Consider the following 20045-nt stretch of genomic DNA (forward strand, 5'->3'; position numbering starts at 1 on the left):
TCGGTTGATTTCTCTACTGAACCCCATTCTCACGGGTCAGGAGACAGGATAATTTAGACAATAATTTTAAAAAACTGCAAAAGCAACACTCAATATGCAAAGAGATACACCGGGATTAAGTGTGAAATCACATTTAATTTGCTTACCTACTCCCCATTCTTCCTCCATTCAGATAATTCAGTTTTACATGGTACCAAATACCCATGCTTAAAGATCAATCTGCAAAGTTCTTTTTCCAGAATCCTTTATGCTTTTAAGTCCTAAGTTAGTACGTTATCAATTGTCAATCACCTTACCTCCAAACCTTCATTGTATTGGAAAGGCAGAATTCAAGTTGGACTTGTGGTAGAAATCATCTATTTTTGTCAGTTGTGAACTTGCCATTGCCTGAACCATATTATTTTATGGTCAAAAACACCAAGTTACACAAGGTAATTCTGACTAAATTCAGATGTAATACATTACTTACTTCAATGAATGCAACTTGGCACAAGTTGTGATGGTGGAAGAAGATTCAATAGTAATTTCAAAAGGGGATTGGATGGATCCTTGCAAGGAAAATGGGCAAAGGAGAGTGGGATTAGTTGGATAGGTCTTACGTAGGACTGAGACAGACATGATCTCCACCTCTCACTTACTTCTTTCTATGGGAAGAATTCTATGGGTTTCAGGTTCCCCTTGTTAGGGTTAACTCACAGTTGCAAGTCTGCATTGTGGGCGAAAGAGTTCCCTGGGCGTGACTTTTCCTAAATCAACCATTGTGGCCAGAGTTCAATAGTTAAGTGGGGCAGACAAGTTATTTATGCTGGAAGACAAACACTAAGTCTCTCCAGTTCTGAAGAAGAATAAGGCTGCCTTTTCAGCTAAGGAAAAGAGAGAGGGGGCATCTATTTTGAGATTCCCTCTTTCGACATTTTGGAGTTTAAAATAAAAATAGATGAGTAGCCAGTCACCATTGTGGAGTAGTCAGCTGCTTGTGGCTGCAGCTGAAGTTAGGCAGATAGGGATGGCCACTGGGTGCCTGGAGGGCAACTTGAAAATTGGCCATTGGCTTCTGACAATATTCCTCAACAGACCTTCAAACAGTCTCAGCTGTATAGACTCCTGACTCCTGCCCCACACCATCCTAGCTCCAGGAAAATGATCCAGAATTCCAGAAAATAGTACATTGGCTGATGGCATGAAATTCTGTGCCATCCTGCTTCTGTTAATGAAATCCACTGGGACATAGAAATTCAATCCAATGTTTCTAAGGCTTTCCATTACTCAATCCTTCTCTCCAATCACCTTTCATCTCTCGACCGAAAGAGATGTGAAGAAAGAATTTAGAACAGTGCAGGAGAATGGGAATGGTGGAAACACTGAATCAAATGGAATGATGAATTTCAAATACAAGCTATTACCGTATTAGTTATGCAAAGAAAGGAGCAGAGAGAAGTTGAGAGATAAAAACGAAGTATAAAAATGTAGATAGCAGGAGCAGAAGAGAACCACTTGTCCCCTTGAACCTATTCTGCCAATCATTAATATTGTGGCTGATCTGATTAGTCCACTTGAGGCAGAGATTTCCAAAGATTCACAACTCTCTGAGAAAATATTTCATCTCAGCTCTGTTTTAAATGAGTGACCCCTTATTTTTAAACAACAATCCATAGATTTAGATTTTCCTGCTATAGGAAAAATCACCTCCAAATTTACCTTGTCAGAATTTTACATGTTTCAAACAAGCCACCTTTTATTCTTTCAAACCTCAGTAGAATCAAGATTAGCCTGTCCAAACTTTCCTCACAAGACATACTATTCTGTGTATTAGCCTAGTAATCCCTTTCTGGACTGTTTACAACACATTTGCATCTTTCCGTAAATAGGAGGTCCATACTGTGCATGATATTGACTCAACAGTGCCTTACATATCCTGCTCATTTGATTATCCAATTCCTTAGAAATAAATGAAAGCATTATTTTAATTTTCTTAACTATTTGCTGTATCTGCATTCAAACCCTTTGTGATTCATATAGTAGGATTTCTAGATCCCCCTGCACCTCAGAACTCTGCAATCTCTTCCATTTAGACAATAGCAGACATTTTGGATTTTTCCAGATTGTACTCCATTTTGCCAGAATCATGTACATTCAATTAACTCTTCGTAGCATCCTTATGTCCGCTTTACAATTTACTTTCCTACCTGTCTTTGTGTTGGAGTAAGGGAGAAAGTAATGAGGTCTATATCAGGGCTACTGTGCTTGTATGTGACTGGAATGGAATGCAGTGAATAAGACTGAAGGGTAAAAGGCAAGATTGCCAAATGGAATTATAATATTGAGGTGCTAACATACATCTGGCTCAATGAAGGGCAGGACTCTCTAGATACAAATCTTTCAGAAAAGATAGGGAAAGAAGGAAATATGGAGAAATAGTGTATTAGTTAAGAAGAACATTACAATGCTGGAGAAAGAGGATGTCCCAGAGGGTTCAAGGACAGAATTATCTTGGCTAGAGGAACAAAAGGAGTGAAATTAAATTATTCATTAAATTTATAGACCACAAATTAGTTGAAAGAACGTAGAAGGACAAATCTCTAAGGAAATTACAGAAAGATGCAAACATTAAATAATGGAGAAATGTCCTTATCCAAATGTAGACTGGGCCAATAGTGTAAAGGGCAGAGAGGAGCAAACATTCCCAGATTGTGTTTAGGAAAATCTTTTTACAACAGTATGTGTTGAGTCCAACAAGAACACATGCATTGTTGGACCTGGTCCCTGGAAATGAGACAGGAGATCAATGGTCACTGGGAGACATTTAGGAGACAGTGATCATTGCATTGTAATGTTTGGGATGACAGTAAAAAAGGAGCAACTGGCCAGCCAAAGTATTAGGGAAAGCTGACTTCACGAAGGCAAGAAGGGAGCTGGGCTGGATATGTTACAACAAAAGGACTGGTGAGAAAAACTGTAGCTAAACAATAGGCTACCTTCAAAAAAGAAGCAGTTTGGGCAGAGTCAAGGTATAAAGCAATGGTTAGGCATCCCTGGATGAAAAAGGAGATAGCAATTAAGATAAAGTAAAAGTATGCTTATGATAGGTGTTAGAAAATACAATTGACAATGAAGAGGAATACTGAAGGTTCAGAGGGGAGGTGAAAACACATATTATAGAAGCATTGAGGGATTATGATAAAAGACTGGTAGTCAATGTAAAGGGAAGTCTCAAAGTCTTCTGTAGGTAAGTAAATAGTATAAGAGTGGTAAAAGGAGGAGACTGATTACTGACTAAAATGGGAATTTATACATGGAGGTATGGGGCATGGCTGAGGTATTAAATTAATATTTTGCATCTGTCTTTACCATGGAGTTGATGCTACTCAGCTATGGTGACAAAGGAGGAAACTCTGCCATGAGAAGGATTGAAAATTGGTAAAGAGAAGTGTTGGTTAGACAGTTGGTACTTAAAGTTCACAAGGCACTGAAACCAGATGATGTGCATCCAAGGACATTCAAGAAAATAAGACTGGAAATTGCAGGGGCATGAGCCATAACTTTTCAATATTTTCTTGACCCAAAGGAAGATAGAATCACAAACATTACGACTTTGTTCAAAAATTCAGAGATAGTGAAACTTCTCGAAACAGTTATTCAGGATTGGGGGATTAGTAGTCACATGAAAAGATAGGTTGCTGGTTGCTTAAGAAGAATCAGCATTGATTTTTAAAAAAGAAATTGTATTTAACTAGCTTGCTGAAAGTTATTTGCAGAGGTAACAGAAAGGGTTGATGAGGGTGATACAATGTACATGATCTTTCAGATATAATGCTACACAACTGACTTGTGAGAAGAATTACAGCTTGTAGAACAAAAGGGAGCAGAACAATGTGTATACAAAATTAACTGAGTAACAGGACACAGAGGGTAATGATCAATGGAAGTTGTTGGGATGGAGGAAGGTTTGTAGTGGAGTTCTCCATGGAATGGTATTGGCACCCTTGCTTTTCCAGATGTATACTCTTTGTCTAGACCTTGATGTCTAGGAGACAATTTTGAAGTTTGCAGATGATACAAAAATGGGCAATTATTGCGAATTGTGAACTGAACAGTGTAGAGCTTCAAAAGGACATTGTCAAGTTAGCAGAGTGGCTAGATAGTAGCAGATGAAGTTCAATGCAGAGAAGATGAATTACAAATCCATATTAAAGATAAACTAATTAGCACTGCAAATAATTAAATACATAGATGAGCAGATCAAGCAGTCTACTGATTTTGTAAAAAAAGGAAATTTCTGGAGATTGAGACTGTCAAGAATTGTTAACTGTGGGAAATGTTTATCTCTTCAGGTACTCTGGGCTTAGAGACATTGGACTGTGGGTAATGCACTTCACCATTCAAGCAAAACTTCTGTATAATTTATTAAAAGTGGGCACAATGCTTTAAAACATAAAAGTCAATAAACAGGTTTGAAGAGTAGATGGGTAAGTAACTTGAAATTAAATACTGTGATTTGGAAAACAATTGATCTACAATCTCGCAAAAGCATTCATCTAGAAAATTAACCTCATAAGTGCTTAATAGCAACAGATCTTACAAACTAATCAATGTTCTGGAAGAATCTGATTAGCTAGATAACTAAAATGTCGCTAGGGAATTAATTCTATTGATTTGAGTTCTGCTGCACCACCAAATTGGATTTGGATGATCAAATTATTATGGAATATTCTGCAGTTCATTTATGTGCTTTGTTCAAGGTTGAGTAAGCTTAGATATAATTGGAATTTGGGGATTATTATAAGGAATTTCCTCAAATTATTGATAACAAATTACTTAAAGACGATATGCTTGTCATCTTTATTCCACTTGAAGTGATTGGGTTTTATTATACAAATTAGTCAGTAAACAGACTGAACACAATGCTGCACATTGATCTAATGCAAGCATTGGTTGTCAATGTACATATTGACTGCAAAATTAATTGTAAAATGAAAGGCTGATTCATTCATAACCTACAAAGGCTCCAAAAGGAAACATAATGAAGTTGAAAACTGTGCAAATAAAACAAACCATAGAAAGGAAATAATTTTGCTTTATGCGAGCTAACACTCAAGAATCACTAACTTATTTCGAAAAACTAGTGTTGAATATCTGTTCAAAACATGAAGAGCAACATAGCCAAAATAAAACTGATCTCTGTCATGGCATTAGATGAAAATAACACAATTGCTTATAATTGATCTCTCAATTATGTACTAGTCAAAATAGGAAAATATTAACCATACTTTGAAATAGGATATGGGAAATAAACTTTCAATGAAGTGATCTTTTACCATGGATCACTGAAGGAAAACTACAACTGTAAAGGAACAAAACCTTATACTCTAGATTATTGCCAAGACCTGCAGAAATACTGTGATTGTGAAAACCACAAATCAGGATTTTCCCATTTATGAATGTAAGTAGATTCAGAAATCATTGTAGCCTTCATGTTTTGTGGTATTTGTTGAAGCAGGAGGAAGTAACTTGTATATTTTTGATCTAGTACCACTCATCTGCTTCAACTTGCATTAAACTCTCCCCTGAAGATGCGTCAAAAATCATGGCTGATTATCAGAATGACCCTCCCTCTATGTACACGGAAAACTCGATGATCTGAACGACACAGATGGGGAGTATTTTGTTCAGATAATCGAATGCTGGATGACACAGTTTAGCCTAGCGTCGGGATCTTGCGATCTTGTTCAGATAATCCAAAATTTGGATAATCGAATGCCGGATAATCGAGGTTCCTCTGTAATCTGGCAAAATACTTAACCTGGTGTGTGGAAAATTACAAGCGTAAAGCTCCATTCACTACCATCGGACAAAGTGATTTCCAGCTCCCAGACTACTACATTTTTGCTAAATTGTTGCTAAATTACAGGATTGATAAATTCTTTTTTCAACACTTTCTAATTTGACTGAAACAATTACACTTCTTTTGAACTAGAAATTGAAGATTATCTCCGAATCTTGTGTTTCCTCTCATTTTAACAGAACTACTGCAAAAAACATCAGACTTGACTGACTGTTGCATTTCAACTCTCCCAGCTGACATGGTCAAATAACATTACAACAGGCGTGAAAACAACATTGCAGTTACTGATAGCTGTGTGATCCTACAAGTTATTCTCATATGTTTATCTTTTTAACAGATGTGCTCTGAGGTCCTATGAAACCTTTTTATGGTGCAATAGGAATACTTGAAGGGCATTTGAAATACCAAGAAGCATTTTATCAGTTTCCATGTTACATAAAAACTACACTTACAAATGGAATCAGCTCCATTTTTACACATCCCTGATGTCTGGTCACATGGTGGGCAGTGAGGCATTGGGCAAATCACAAGACCTCATTGGTTTCCTCCTGGGTCTCACCAAAGTGGCTATGGTTTTGCTGCCTGCCTTCTTGTATGCTTGAGGCCTTCCATAACTGGTGGGTACTACAGGAACTGGAAGGCATTTTGGGAAGTGTAACTAATATTAGTCTTGAATATAGTTGTAAAGAAAAACAGCTCGCTGAAGACATTTTTCTTTTACATCCCACAGGGCTCATGTAGGAATACCAAATTTCAAACAGTTATAACAATTTGTACAAAAGGAGAAACGGGGGTCAACTATTTGGCCAATTGACTCAGGTTGGCTAATGTGTTACCATGGGGAACTTGAGGTGGAAGGCCTGAACATATTATTTTTGTTTGTTAAGAGTAAGTGCTTACATATGAAAGTATATTGCTTCTAACAACGTAAATGTGCTACAATACAAGGTTGAATGTTTAACTCACATTTATTGTTAGTGTAGTGTTGGATTGATATTTAATATTGTTTGGAGGTTTTAAATAGTAGTGAAAAATTGATTTATTTGAAGTTTTTTGTGGAAAAGTCTGTATTGGTTTCTTTCAAATAGATCTTTGGAAGCTCATTGTGGACATTGGAAATTCTTTACTAACAAAGCTTCATGTAAATACCGTTACTGGTGATAATCGCTTGCCTTGCTGTAGGCCCCTTCTACTGCTGTTTTGAACAGTGACTAATTTGGGAGAGGTGCTTGTTTTACCTTGTTGGGATGGAGAGAAACCTGCTAAGAATAAGATGTGTTGGAGGAAAGTTCACAAAGATCAAGTTGCCCAGCTGTTCTCTTTCATTTGTGAAAAGAAAGCCCTTTACATCAGTTCATAATGAAATCTATTTCTTCTTTTGAAAGAATGATTGATGATACATCTCAAAACTGTACTTTCTGGGTAAGTTGGGCTACAACACTTCAGAGTCAAGATTAGAGTGGTGCTGGAAAAGCACAGCAGATTCACTCGCTACCACAGCCACATCTCTTTCCTCAGCACCTGCTCAGCATCTGCAGACCTCACTTTCTCCCAAAAGCACAGCAGGTCAGGCAGCATCCGAGGAGCAGGAAAATCAATGTTTCAGGCAAAAGCCTTTCATCAGGAATCCTGATGAAGGGCTTTTGCCTGAAACGTTGATTTTCCTGCTCCTCGGATGCTGCCTGACCTGTGTGCTTTTCCAGCACCACTCTAATCTTGACCGCAACGCTTCAGAGACAACCGTGTATAGCTAGTGACGACCACACAGGCCTGAGAATGGCCCATTGTCCAAAGTGGTTATTTTTGTGAAAGCCAATATTTGTAGAGAAATCTTTTTGTTCTTATCGTGAAAAATGTGTGATGTGTTTACATGTATGTTTTAGAACATAGAACATAGGGTCCTTCGGCCTTTGATTTTGCGCTGACTTTTTACCCTATTCTAAGATCAAACTAACCTACGTACCTTTCATTTTACTATCAATCATGTGTCTCCCCAAGAGTCGCTTAAATGTCTCTAATGTATTTCACTCTACTACCATGGTTGGCAGTACATTCCACCACTTTCTGTGTAAAGAACCTATCTCTGACATCTGCCCAAACCTTACTCCAATCACCTTGAACTTATCCCCCCTTGTGATAGCCATATCGAACCTGGGAAAAGGCGACTGGCTATCCAGTCTATTTACGTCTCTCATCATCTTGTACACCTCTATCAAGTCACCTCTCATCCTTCTTTGCTCCAATGAGAAAAGTCCTAGCTCCTTCAATCTTTCTTCATAAGGCATGCCCTCCCGTCCAGGCAGCTTCCTGGTAAATCTGCTCTGCGCCCTCTTTAAAGTTTCCACATCCTTCCTATAAGGAGACAACCAGAACTGAGCACAATATTCCAGGTGTGGTCTAGCCAGGGCATTATAGAGCTGCAGCATCACCACATGGCTCTTAAACTCAATCCCTCTGTTAATGAAGGCCAACATGCCACATGCCTTCTTAACAATCCTATCAACTTGAGTGGCAACTTTGAGGGAGCTTTGGATGTGAACCCCAAGGTCCCCCTGTTCTTCCACACCGCCAAGAATCCTGCCTCTAACCCTGTATTGTGCATTTAAATTCAACCTTCCAAACTGAATCACTTCATACTTTTCCAGGTTGAACTCCATCTGCCATTTGTCAGCATCGCTCTGCATCCTGTCAATGACCTGTTGCAACCTACAACAGCCCTCCACACTATCCATAACTCCATCATTTTGTGTTATCGGCAAACGTGCTAACTCACTTTTTCACTTCCTCATCCAAGTCATTTATAAAAATCACGATGAGCAAATGTGCCAGAATAGATATCTGCGGAACACAACTGATCACCAAGCTCCAGGCTGAATATTTTCCATCTAATACCGTCCTCTGTCTTCTGTGGGCCAGCTAATTCTGTATCCAGTCAGCCGAATTTCCCTGTGGCCCATGCCTCCTAACTTTCAAAACAAGCCTACCATGGGGAACATTATCAAAGGCCCTTGCTAAAATCCAAATACACTGCTCTACCTTCATCAATGTATTTTGTCACATCCTCAAAGAATTCAATAAAGCTTGTAAGGCGTGACCTGCCTCTCACATAGCCATGCTGACTATCTCTAATCAAATCATGCTTTTCCAAATAATTATAAATCCTGTCTCTCAGAATCCTCTCCAGTCTGAAAAAAAATCCTCTACCACCACCCTCTGTCTTCTACCTTTGAGCCAGTTCTGTATCCAAATGGCTAGTTCTCTTTGTATTCCATGAGCTCTAACCTTGCTAATCAGTCTCCCATGGGGAACCTTGTCGAACGCTTACTGAAGTCCATATAGATCACATCTACTGCTCTGCCCTCATCAATCTACTTTGTTACTTCATCAAAAAACTCAATTAAGTTTGTGAGACAAGATATCCCATGCACAAAGCCATGTTGACTATCCCGAATCAGTCCTTGCCTTTCCAAATACATGTACATCCTGTCCCTCAGGATTACCTCCAACAACTTGCCCACCACTGAGGTCAAGCTCACTGGTCTATAGTTCCCTGGCTTGTCCTTACCACCCTTCTTAAACAGTGGTACCACATTTGCCAACCTCCAGTCTTCTGGCACCTCACCTGTAACTATCGATGAGACAAATATCTCAGCAAAAGGCCCAGGAATCACTTCTCTAGCTTCCCACAGAGTTCTCGGGTACACCTGATCAGGTCCTGGGGTTTATCCACCTTTAACTGTTTCAAGACATCCAGCACTTTCTCCTCTGTAATCTGGACATTTTGCAAGATGTCACCATCTATTTCCCTACAGTCTATATGTTCCAAATCCTTTTCCACAATAAATACTGATGCAAAATATTCATTTAGTATCTCCCCCACTTTCTGTGTGTCTAGATTGAAAGCAGTAAAATTGAGACGTTGTTTTGCCTGGAAGGTGAGTTTGTGACCTTGGAAAGTGAGGAGGGAGGAGGTGAATGGGCAAGTGTTAAACCTTTTGTGATTGCATGGGAAGGTGTCATGGGGGAGTGAGGAAGTGTTGAGAATAATGGAGGCGTGCTGCATACAATGCTGCCTCCTTTACAGTGGAGTCTATTGTATTGTTTACTCACAATGCCATCTCCTTTACATTGGCAGTCTGCTGTATGTGCTGGTAACAATCTGTTCAACGTTAAACATGTACTGTATAAGTAAGTGAAGATTGAAAATTATAATGACCACATATTAATGAGTGTGTTCAACAGGTACCCTTTATCAATGGCATATGTAGCTACATTGTGTCCACAGCACACTCATAGAGCTCCCTCAATATCCAGATAGTGCTCCACAAGTAATGTATCCATAATGCCAACGGCTGATGTGCAGGAAGTTGCAATGATGCCTTCATCTTTGTCATTTGACCTTCTCTGACCTCTTTAGAGAATAGAACCAGATCCACAGCTGTCTCCTGTAGGACAAAGTGCAATCCTTGTTCTCATGCCTCATGACCTTAGAATGCCCCAAATAGCAGCTGGTGATCAAGAGAACTATCAGGGTATTGAAAAGTATCATTTCAGCGAATGGATGAGTCAGATGGAGGCCTACAGTATGCTGCAATTTGAATGCTCAGAATGTATCCTTTAAAAATTTGCCATTCAGGAACAGTTTGCTTCCTTACAACTTCTCTTCCAATTCACAATATTGTTGGTTCTGTTCTCAATTTCTCCTCCCTGATCTTTTTGGTCTTTTTCAGTAATCATGATTATTGCTGATCTCTTTCATCAAGTTTACTCACTATCTTTGCCACTAGTTTCTGAGTTGATCTCACTTTGCTCTTGGCTGTGTCTGTGCTTCCCTAACAGATTTTAACTACCTATTCGTCTTGTCCCTTTCTTTTGCTCGTCTCTGCCATTACAATTGAAAGTGAGCTTTCCAGGTCAGTAATTCAAACAAGCATTTGACAGTCAGCCCCCACCATTTGATAACAGCGCAAGAATATCATAGCTGCCATTTCAATTTTGGTCCAAGTTGCCTCTAGTAGCTCCTGGCTCAATACTAACTAATAAATTCCTTCATCTAATTTGTGACCAAAATGAATTATGTGGCAGATGCTGTAGTTAGGAGTGGGAATAAAACCAGCAGTTTCAATTGAGTGGAAGGTCCAAAATTGAGATCCTGACAGAATTAAGTTCTAGGAACTTAAAAAAATGATTGCGCTTCCCAACATTTGGGAAGCCATTTTGCATGTACTTGCAGGTTATGCTTGCTCATTGAAATTAATTGCCCCTTCTCAATTAAGTTCCACAAGCAAAATGTGCCTTCAGATTTGCAATCTATATTAGTGACATGAAATAGTCATCTTCCAGGAGTTTGAAGTGAATAGCCATTGTTTTCTCCTGTTTGGAGAGTATTCTTCTAAGTTATGTCAGAATTGAGATCAGATGATGGCAATATAGTCCGCAGGGGGTTCAGTGGATGATCAAGGGAGGAAGACTGAAGAATAATTAATATGGGTTAAGGAGGCTGGCCAAGCTGAAAGTCAAACTGTGGAGAGGTGGAAAGATGGAAATGATCAGAATGTTTCACTGCATTTGCTTTGAGTTCTTGAGAGAGATTTCTGGCTTTCAGGATGAAGGATGGGAAAACATTCTGGCTGTAAGAACTGCTCCTTTTCTTTAAGGCATTTTAGGTGTTGGAGGTGATTTCCTCGAATTCCAGGAGCAGCAATTACTGTGTTATATGCTGTTGCGTTGTTTTGGAACTTTGGAAAAAAAAAGTCAAAACAACAGCAGTTTAAAAGGGGGAAGAACAGACAAAGGAAGCACATGGTGAGGTCAGTGCAGGAGAGAGACAGAGAGAGAACCTGCACAGTTGCTACTTTTGCTGTTTGAAATCGTGTATCGCTGGACATCGGAGTGCACCTGGGAAAATTAACAAACGGTGAAATTCACAACTAATCTTGGAGGAACTGTTGGGTGAAGTTCACAGCACAGAATCAGATACATTAATTGTTGTTTTAAATCTGTCCAAGAGAAAGGCTGCAGTAGTGAGCATAATGGATTCTTTCTTGATTATATGTTTTTTTGGAGATAAGTCTCTTGATTAAACTTTAAATATAAGCCATAGCAATTAATTTAACCTGGGGCAGTGTTTGTTGAGGAATAAGATGGTGTTATTTTCTGGGTCTGTACATTATGAAGGAGCAAAAATGGCTTTTGCAGTGATATGTACTTCTTGTCAGATGTGGGAGTTTAAAGAGAGTTTAAGGGTTACTGCGGATTGTATCTGCCATAAATGCTGTTGGATGCGAATCTTATCAGATCGAGTGGAGAGACAGATAGAAGCTATGAGGAATTTGCAACAGCAACAATACGTGATGGATGGCAGTTATAGGAAGGGGGGAAAGTCTCAGATACAGTCACATAGATGGGTTAACTACAGAAAGGGTAAGAGAGGTAGGCAGCTAGTGCAGGAGTCTTTTGTGGATATACCCATTTCAAACAGGTATGATGTCTTGGAAAATGTAGGGGGTGATGGATTCTCAGTGGAACGTAGAACGAACAGCCAAGTTTCTGGTATTGAGACTGGCTCTAATACAACCAGGGGTACGTCAGCTTCCAAGAGATCAATTGTGTTAGGGGATTCTGTAGTCAGAGGTACAGACAGACGTTTCTGTGGCCAGCAGAGAAAAAGCAGAATGATGTGTTGTTTCCCTGGTGCCAGGACCAAGGATGTCTCAGAGAGGGTGCAGAATGTTCTCACGGGGGAGAGGGGCCAGCAGGAGGTCATTGTCCATACTGGAACCAACGACATTGGAAGGGAAAAGATTGAGATTCTGACGGAGATTACAGAGAGTTAGGTAGAATTTTAAAAAGGAGGTTGTCAAGAGTAGTAATATCTGGATTACTCCCAGTGCTACGAGTTAGTGAGGGCAGGAATAAGAGGATAGAGCAGATGAATGCATGGCTGAGGAGCTGGTGTATGGGAGAAGGATTCACATTTGGGGATCATTGCAATCTCTTTTGGAGTAGAAGTGACCTGTACAAGAAGGACGATTGCACCTAAATTGGAAGTGGACTAATACACTGACAGGGAAATTTGCTAGAACTGCTTGGGAGGAATTAAACTAGTAAGGTGGGGGGGGGGTGGGACCCAGGGAGATAGTGAGGAAAGAGTTCGATCTGAGATGGGTACAGCTGAGAACAGAAGTGAGTCAAACAGTCAGGGCAGGCAGGACTAATAAATTAAACTGCATTTATTTCAATGCAAGGGGCCTAACAGGGAAGGCAGATGAACCCAGGGCATGGTTAGGAACATGGGACTGGGATATCATAGCAATTACGGAAACATGGCTCAGGGATGGGCAGGACTGGCAGCTTAATATTCCAGGATACAAATGCTACTGGAAGGATAGAAAGGGAGGCAAGAGAGGAGGGGGTGTGGCATTTTTGATAAGGGATAGCATTGCAGCTGTGCTGAGGGAGGATATTCCTGGAAATACATCCAGGGACGTTATTTGGGTTGAACTGAGAAATAAGAAAGGGATGATCACCTTATTGGGATTGTATTATAGACCCCCCAATAGTCAGAGGGAAATTGTGAAACAAACTTGCAAGGAGATCTCAGCTATCTGTAAGAATAATAGAGTGGTTATGGTAGGGGATTTTAACTTTCCAAACATCAACTGGGACTGTCATAGTGTGAAAGGTTTAGATGGAGAGGAATTTCTTAAGTGTGTACAAGACAATTTTCTGATTCAGTATGTGGATGTACCTACGCGAGAAAGTGCAAAACTTGACCCACTCTTGGGAAATAAGACAGGGCAGGTGACTGAGGTGTCAGTGGGGGAGCACTTTGGGGCCAGCGACCATAATTCTATTCATTTTAAAATAGTGATGGAAAAGGATAGACAAGATCTAAAAGTTGAAGTTCTAAATGGGAGAAAGGCTAATTTTGACGGGATTAGGCAAGAATATTCAAAAGCTGATTGGAGGCAGGTGTTCACAGGTAAACGGACGGCTGGATAATGGGAAGCCTTCAGAAATGGGATACGAGAATCCAGAGAAAGTATATTCCTGTCAGGGTGAAAGGGAAGGCTCAGAGGTATAGGGGATGCTGGATGACAAAAGAAATTGAGGGTTTGGTTAAGAAAATGAAGGAAGCATATGTCAGGTATAGACAGGATAGATCGAGTGAATTCTTAGAAAGTAGGAGTGTAAAGAAAGTAGGAGTATACTTAAGAGGGAAATCAGGAGGGCAAAATGAGGACATGAGATAGCTTTGGCAAATAGAATTAAGGAGATTCCAAAGGGTTTTTACAAATATATTAAGGACAAAAGGATAACGAGGGAGAGAATAGGGCCCCTCAAAGATCAGCAAGACGGCCTTTGTGTGGGGCCACAGAAAATGGGGGAGATACTAAATGAATATTTTGCATCAGTATTTACTGTGGAAAAGGATATGGAAGTTATAGACTGTAGGGAAATAGATAGTGACATCTTGCAAAATGTCCAGATTACAGAGGAAGAAGTGCTGGATGTCTTGAAACGGTTAAAGGTGGATAAACCCCAGGACCTGATCAGGTGTACCCGAGAACTCTGTGGGAAGCTAGAGAAGTGATTCCTGGGCCTCTGGCCGAGATATTTGTATCATCGATAGTCACAGGTGAGGTGCCGGAAGACTGGAGGTTGGCGAACGTGGTACCACTGTTTAAGAAGGGTGGTAAGGACAAGCCAGGGAACTATAGACCAGTGAGCCTGACCTCGGTGGTGGGCAAGTTGTTGGAGAGAATCCTGAGGGACAGGATGTACATGTATTTGGAAAGGCAAGGACTGATTCAGGATAGTCAACGTGGCTTTGTGCATGGGAAATCATGTCTTACAAACTTGATTGAGTTTTTTGATGAAGTAACAAAGTAGATTGATGAGGGCAGAGCAGTAGATGTGATCTTTATGGACTTCAGTAAGGTGTTCTCCCCATGGGAGACTGATTAGCAAGGTTAGATCTCATGGAATACAGGGAGAATTAGCCATTTGGATACAGAACTGGCTCAAAGGCAGAAGACAGAGGGTGGTGGTGGAGGGTTGTTTTTCAGACTGGAGGCGTGTGACCAGTGGAGTGCCACAAGGATCGGTGCTGGGCCCTCTACTTTTTGTCATTTACAGAAATGATTTGGATGCGCGCATAAGAAGTACAGTTAGTAAGTTTGCAGATGACACCAAACTTGGAGGTGTAGTGGACAGCGAAGAGGGTTACCTCAGATTACAACAGGATCTGGATCAGATGGGCCAATGGGCTGAGAAGTGGCAGATGGAGTTTAATTCAGATAAATGCGAGGTGCTGCATTTTGGGAAAGCAAATCTTAGCAGGACTTATACACTTAATGGTAAGGTCCTAGGGAGTGCTGCTGAACAAAGAGACCTTGGAGTGCAGGTTCATAGCTCCTTGAAAGTGGAGTCACAGGTAGATAGGATAGTGAAGAAGGCATTTGGTATGATTTCCTTTATTGGTCAGAGTATTGAGTACAGGAATTGAGAGGTCATGTTGCGGCTGTACAGGACAATTGGTTAGGCCACTGTTGGAATATTGCGTGCAATCCTGGTCTTCTTCCTATCGGAAAGATGTTGTGAAACTTGAAAGGGTTCAGAAAAGATTTACAAGCATGTTGCCAGGGTTGGAGGATTTGAGCTACAGGGAGAGGCTGAACAGGCTGGGACTGTTTTCCCTGGAGCGTCGGAGGCTGAGGGGTGACCTTATAGAGGTTTACAAAATTTTGAGGGGCATGGATAGGTCGGGGAGTCCAGAACTAGAGGGCATAGGTTTAGGGTGAGAGGGGAAAGATATAAAAGTGATCTAAGGGGTAACATTTTCATGCAGAGGGTGGTATGTGTATGGAATGAGCTGCCAGAGGAAGTGGTGGAGGTTGGTACATTTGCAACAGATAAGAGTCATTTGGGTGGGTATATAAATAGGAAAGGTTTGGAGGGATATGGGCCGGGGGCTGGCAGGTGCGACTAGATTGGGTTGGGATATCTGGTCAGCACGGATGGGTTGGACCGAAGGGTCTGTTTCTGTGCTGTACATTTCTCTGACTCTATGAATGACCTTGAAATATGCTGTGCATGCCTTTAAGTAAAAGGGTAATGGAGGCATCGACTTCCTATCTGAGCTGTCACAAAACTCGCCATGCGCATATGTAATGAGCTGACAAACTGCAAAATGGTGCTAGAAAAGCTGACCCATCACAGAACGGAAGTATCACTCATTTCCGTACCTATCGGCAAAGCTTTACTGCATAATGGAAGGCTCCACCTATGTAAATCTTAAATATTCTCAAACTTACACTGTTGAGAAAAACTTTAAGATGTGAATCAACTGGAGGTATCATCTCATGCTAAAATATCCATGCATCCAACCCTTTTGTCCACCTTGTTGAATGAAGCCAGGAGGTGAATCACCACAGTTATGGTGATGGTTGAGACTTTAGTAAGAAAGGGTTCTCTAGGTGCATGTTATTGACAAAATGGAGAAAGCAGATCAAAGAATACTACAGTATATGTAACTGCAACCTTGTCCATGGGTTATTACTGAGGATCTAAAATCTGTATTTAGGCTGTTGTCAGGAGTAACCATTTTATGCATGCTTTAATTAACTACAAAATGGCTTCTTAATACAAAGTAACACAACAAAATGGCTTCAAGCTGCATTCCTGCATTGCTGAACTAACTGAATTAAAGATAAAGCAGAACAATGGACCGTTCATAGAATGAAATTAACTAAGCTGGATAGGACATTACTAATTATTTTAGTTAACCTTGAAATGCATGTGGGAAGAGATAAGTGTGTAATAAACAACTTTGTTTTCCAGAAAATATCATTGGGTTAACCATTATGTCATTTATTACATGTTATTGGATTTATTCTGTAATTAAGGCTGTACTATTTCTTAAGAAACATACAAAAAAAAATTGCCTTTGTTCTAAGTGAAATTGCACAGCTTCTCGAAGGAACACAGAAGCTGTTAACCTCTGTGTTGCTCGACAAACCTGTGCCCGGCATCGAAATACACTGTGAAATTTTGCTGAAGCAGATTATTTGACTGATCACAGAACTGAGAGACCCCTCTCCGGGTGGGGGGGGGGGAGGTGGGGGGGAGCTGTCGAGATCTACATTATCAGTGACAAAAGAAATGCCTCATACAGCACAGAGTATTTTCTAAACAGATACAGAAGATTGAATATTTAAGCTCTGATGGGAATGGCCATAGATGCAGACAGCTGTGTTAATTTGTGCTATTAGCCCTCTCTCATTTACTTGAAAAGGCCATTTGCTGTTTTATCAATGCTGCAAAGTTACCTATTGGCCCTCCAACTCAGAGAACCCACACCTTGGCCTTAATCGAGTGATGAGCCCATCTGCTGATCATTAATTGGTTAAATCATTGACCATTTATTATTATTATAATTATTTATTATTATTATAATTAATTGACCATTTTGGCAGGATCCTGAAATGAAATTAATTCTTGGAAAGCATTTCCCAGCATTACATCAGAGTTTGAAACACAAAATGGCACAGCCATACTTTAGATCTAACTTTAAACTTACTCCTTCAACTATCTTCCAGTTTTCTTTCTTTGTGAGGAAAACAGTTTTCCTGGAAACCCACTGACTCCAGTAAATTCTGTAATGGTGAATGAAGAGATCTTCCTCTTGAGGTGGATCCCAGTGAATTATAAGACTGAAAATGTTGTTGTGCCTTGCAGTAAAGTTGCCTTTCCACAGATTTCTTGGTGCACCTGGCGGTGAGGGATCTGTAGAAAAGCCACAAGTAGAGTGCAGTCAGATAAAAGGATCTGGTCATAAAACCCCTTACCAAGATGGCCTAGGTCATATCATGTAATTCCTAGCTACTACTTGAAATTACTATGCACTTTGGAAAGCATGTCTTAAACACAATAAGGTTTATGACAAACCTCTCTGTTAAGTTGGTTTTAATTAATATTAATTGGTGGGCGGCACGGTGGCACAGTGGTTAGCACTGCTACCTCACAGTGCCAGAGACCTGGGTTCAATTCCTGACTCAGGCGACTGACTGACTGTGTGGAGTTTGCATGTTCTCCCCATGTCTGTGTGGGTTTCCTCCGGGTGCTCCGGTTTCCTCCCACAGTCCAAAGATGTGCAGGTCAGGTGAATTGGCCATGCTAAATTGCCCGTAGTGTTGGGTAAATGTAGGGGAATGGGTGGGTTGCGCTTCGGCAGGTCGGTGTGGACTTGTTGGGCCGAAGGGCCTGTTTCCACACTGTAAGTAATCAATCTAATCTAATCTAAAAAAATAGAAAGTCAATTATTTGAGCTGTTTCTACCATTTCCAGTCTTCTGATATCATACCTTAGATAACACAGTAAACTGATCTTTTGTGAGCTTGTGGACCAGAAGGATTGACCTGATAGACATACATTGTCTAGGCAATTCTGAATAAAGATCATACATACCCAGTGAGTTATTTCTCGACTTTTATTGGTGAAAGTGGGTATTGGGCAGTTTAGGACTGCAATTCATGATAGAACACTTTAGACTATAATATAGTGGATAGATCCCAGTCTATGGAAGAAGTCGACTTGATGGGCTTTTTTTTCCCTTCTGCTTCTCATGCAACTAATGCAACTGAACATAATTCATCCACCCCGGAATGAGAAGTGGACTTGCAGTGAATCAGCAACGTATTATACAACACACGTTTAAAAAAAAACTTTTCTGCTGACTTAGGAAGGATTATCAAGATTTTTACTTTCCAAACAAGCAATAGTGACAGTCAGACTCAGAAACAAATCTTCAAAAAGAATTTGAACTATTGTTCTGTGAAACTCAGTGGAATAAAGATCAGGAATGGTGAAAAGCTCACTGCTGATTTGCTACAAGCTGGTTTTATACCACTCGCACATGGATTAATTTCATTCTGTTAGTCTTGATTCTTCATTAAGAAGGCGATGTTAAGAAAAAGATGCGGTAAACTTTTTTGTACATGATGCAAAAATGAATGCAAGCAATCACAAACTATTGATTTATGCGTAAAGTTGAGGTGTTTTAAAGATTAGATTCCCTACAGTGTGGAAACAGGCCCTTCAGCCCAACAAGTCCACACTGACCCTCCAAAGGGTAACCCACCCAGACCCATTTCCCTCTACCTAATACTATGGGCAATTTAGCATGGCCAATTCACCTGACCTACACATTTTCAGACTGTGGGAGGAAACCCACACAGACACAGGGAGAATGTGCAAACTCCACACAGTGAGTTACCTGAGGCTGGAATTGTACCTAGGACCCTGGTGCTATGAGGCAGTATTGCTAACCATTAAGCCACTATGCCACTCAAACAATCCTCATTTGAATTCATTCTTTATAAGGCATTAGCCCATTCAGCAATTAAGGTAACAAATATGGTTACACTTTATTATTACAGATGAGTTTGAATTCACTATTTTATGATATTTCTTTCTTTCCTCATGAGGCATGTTTGTGTAATCTACAATAAATCAATGACAGCATTGGGTTTATAGGCCAGTACAATCTAGAAGTAAACAGACATATAATGCCTCAATAGTCTTGTAATTAATTGTCCACATGGTAGAATACAGGATAGAGACATTGCTTTCTTGAAAATTATGGGGATGACTTAGGGCTTGGAGCAAACAAATGTTGAAAGAAATCCAATATCGTTGAATTAAGTCAGTGGATTTCAGAGTTGGTTCTCTGATGTTTCCTCCGCAGCCTGATTTATCAGCATCTGTTGAAGAATAAAAGGCTGACAGCTCCTTTATCACTTGGACAAGGGTACTGGATCCTCACAGTGGCCCATTGTCACAAATCAAACTTCAAGGCTTGGCCTTTTGCTCAAACTTGCTGCTGTTTTATCCCACGAACAGCGTTAGTTTCAATAGTGTCTCAGAAAGCTGCAGAATGGCTGAAGTTGCAATGTTTTTTTGAAAAATAGGCTAATGATCAATGAAATCTTTGTATAATTAACAAGAGGACTTCAATCAATAGAGTTCTACTAAAATCCTAATGCACCTGTGTGAACCTCATTCAAGTCAGGCTGAACTCTAGCCCTTTAACCTTGGGGTAAATGTTTCATGTGATGAAAAAGAAAACATCCTTGCTGGAACAAAGAAAAATGATAAAACTTTGATAATATCAAGGCCTACTCTATTCTGCAGACTAAAT

The 20045-nt window shown here is 40.2% G+C and overlaps 1 protein-coding gene across 2 annotated transcripts in view; it reads right to left on the reverse strand.

Moving 5' to 3' along the window:
- anos1b (anosmin 1b) overlaps positions 1–20045 on the reverse strand; it is a 151783-nt gene that overhangs the window by 23997 nt on the left and 107741 nt on the right. For both annotated transcript variants that reach the window (XM_060834677.1, XM_060834678.1), the window contains exon 7: positions 17427–17632. In XM_060834677.1, coding sequence (XP_060690660.1) covers positions 17427–17632 — 206 coding nt within the window. The remainder of the gene's footprint in view (positions 1–17426; positions 17633–20045) is intronic.

This window comes from Hemiscyllium ocellatum, chromosome 13 (genome assembly GCF_020745735.1).
Source record: "Hemiscyllium ocellatum isolate sHemOce1 chromosome 13, sHemOce1.pat.X.cur, whole genome shotgun sequence".
In the NCBI taxonomy this organism is placed as follows: Eukaryota; Metazoa; Chordata; class Chondrichthyes; order Orectolobiformes; family Hemiscylliidae; genus Hemiscyllium; species Hemiscyllium ocellatum.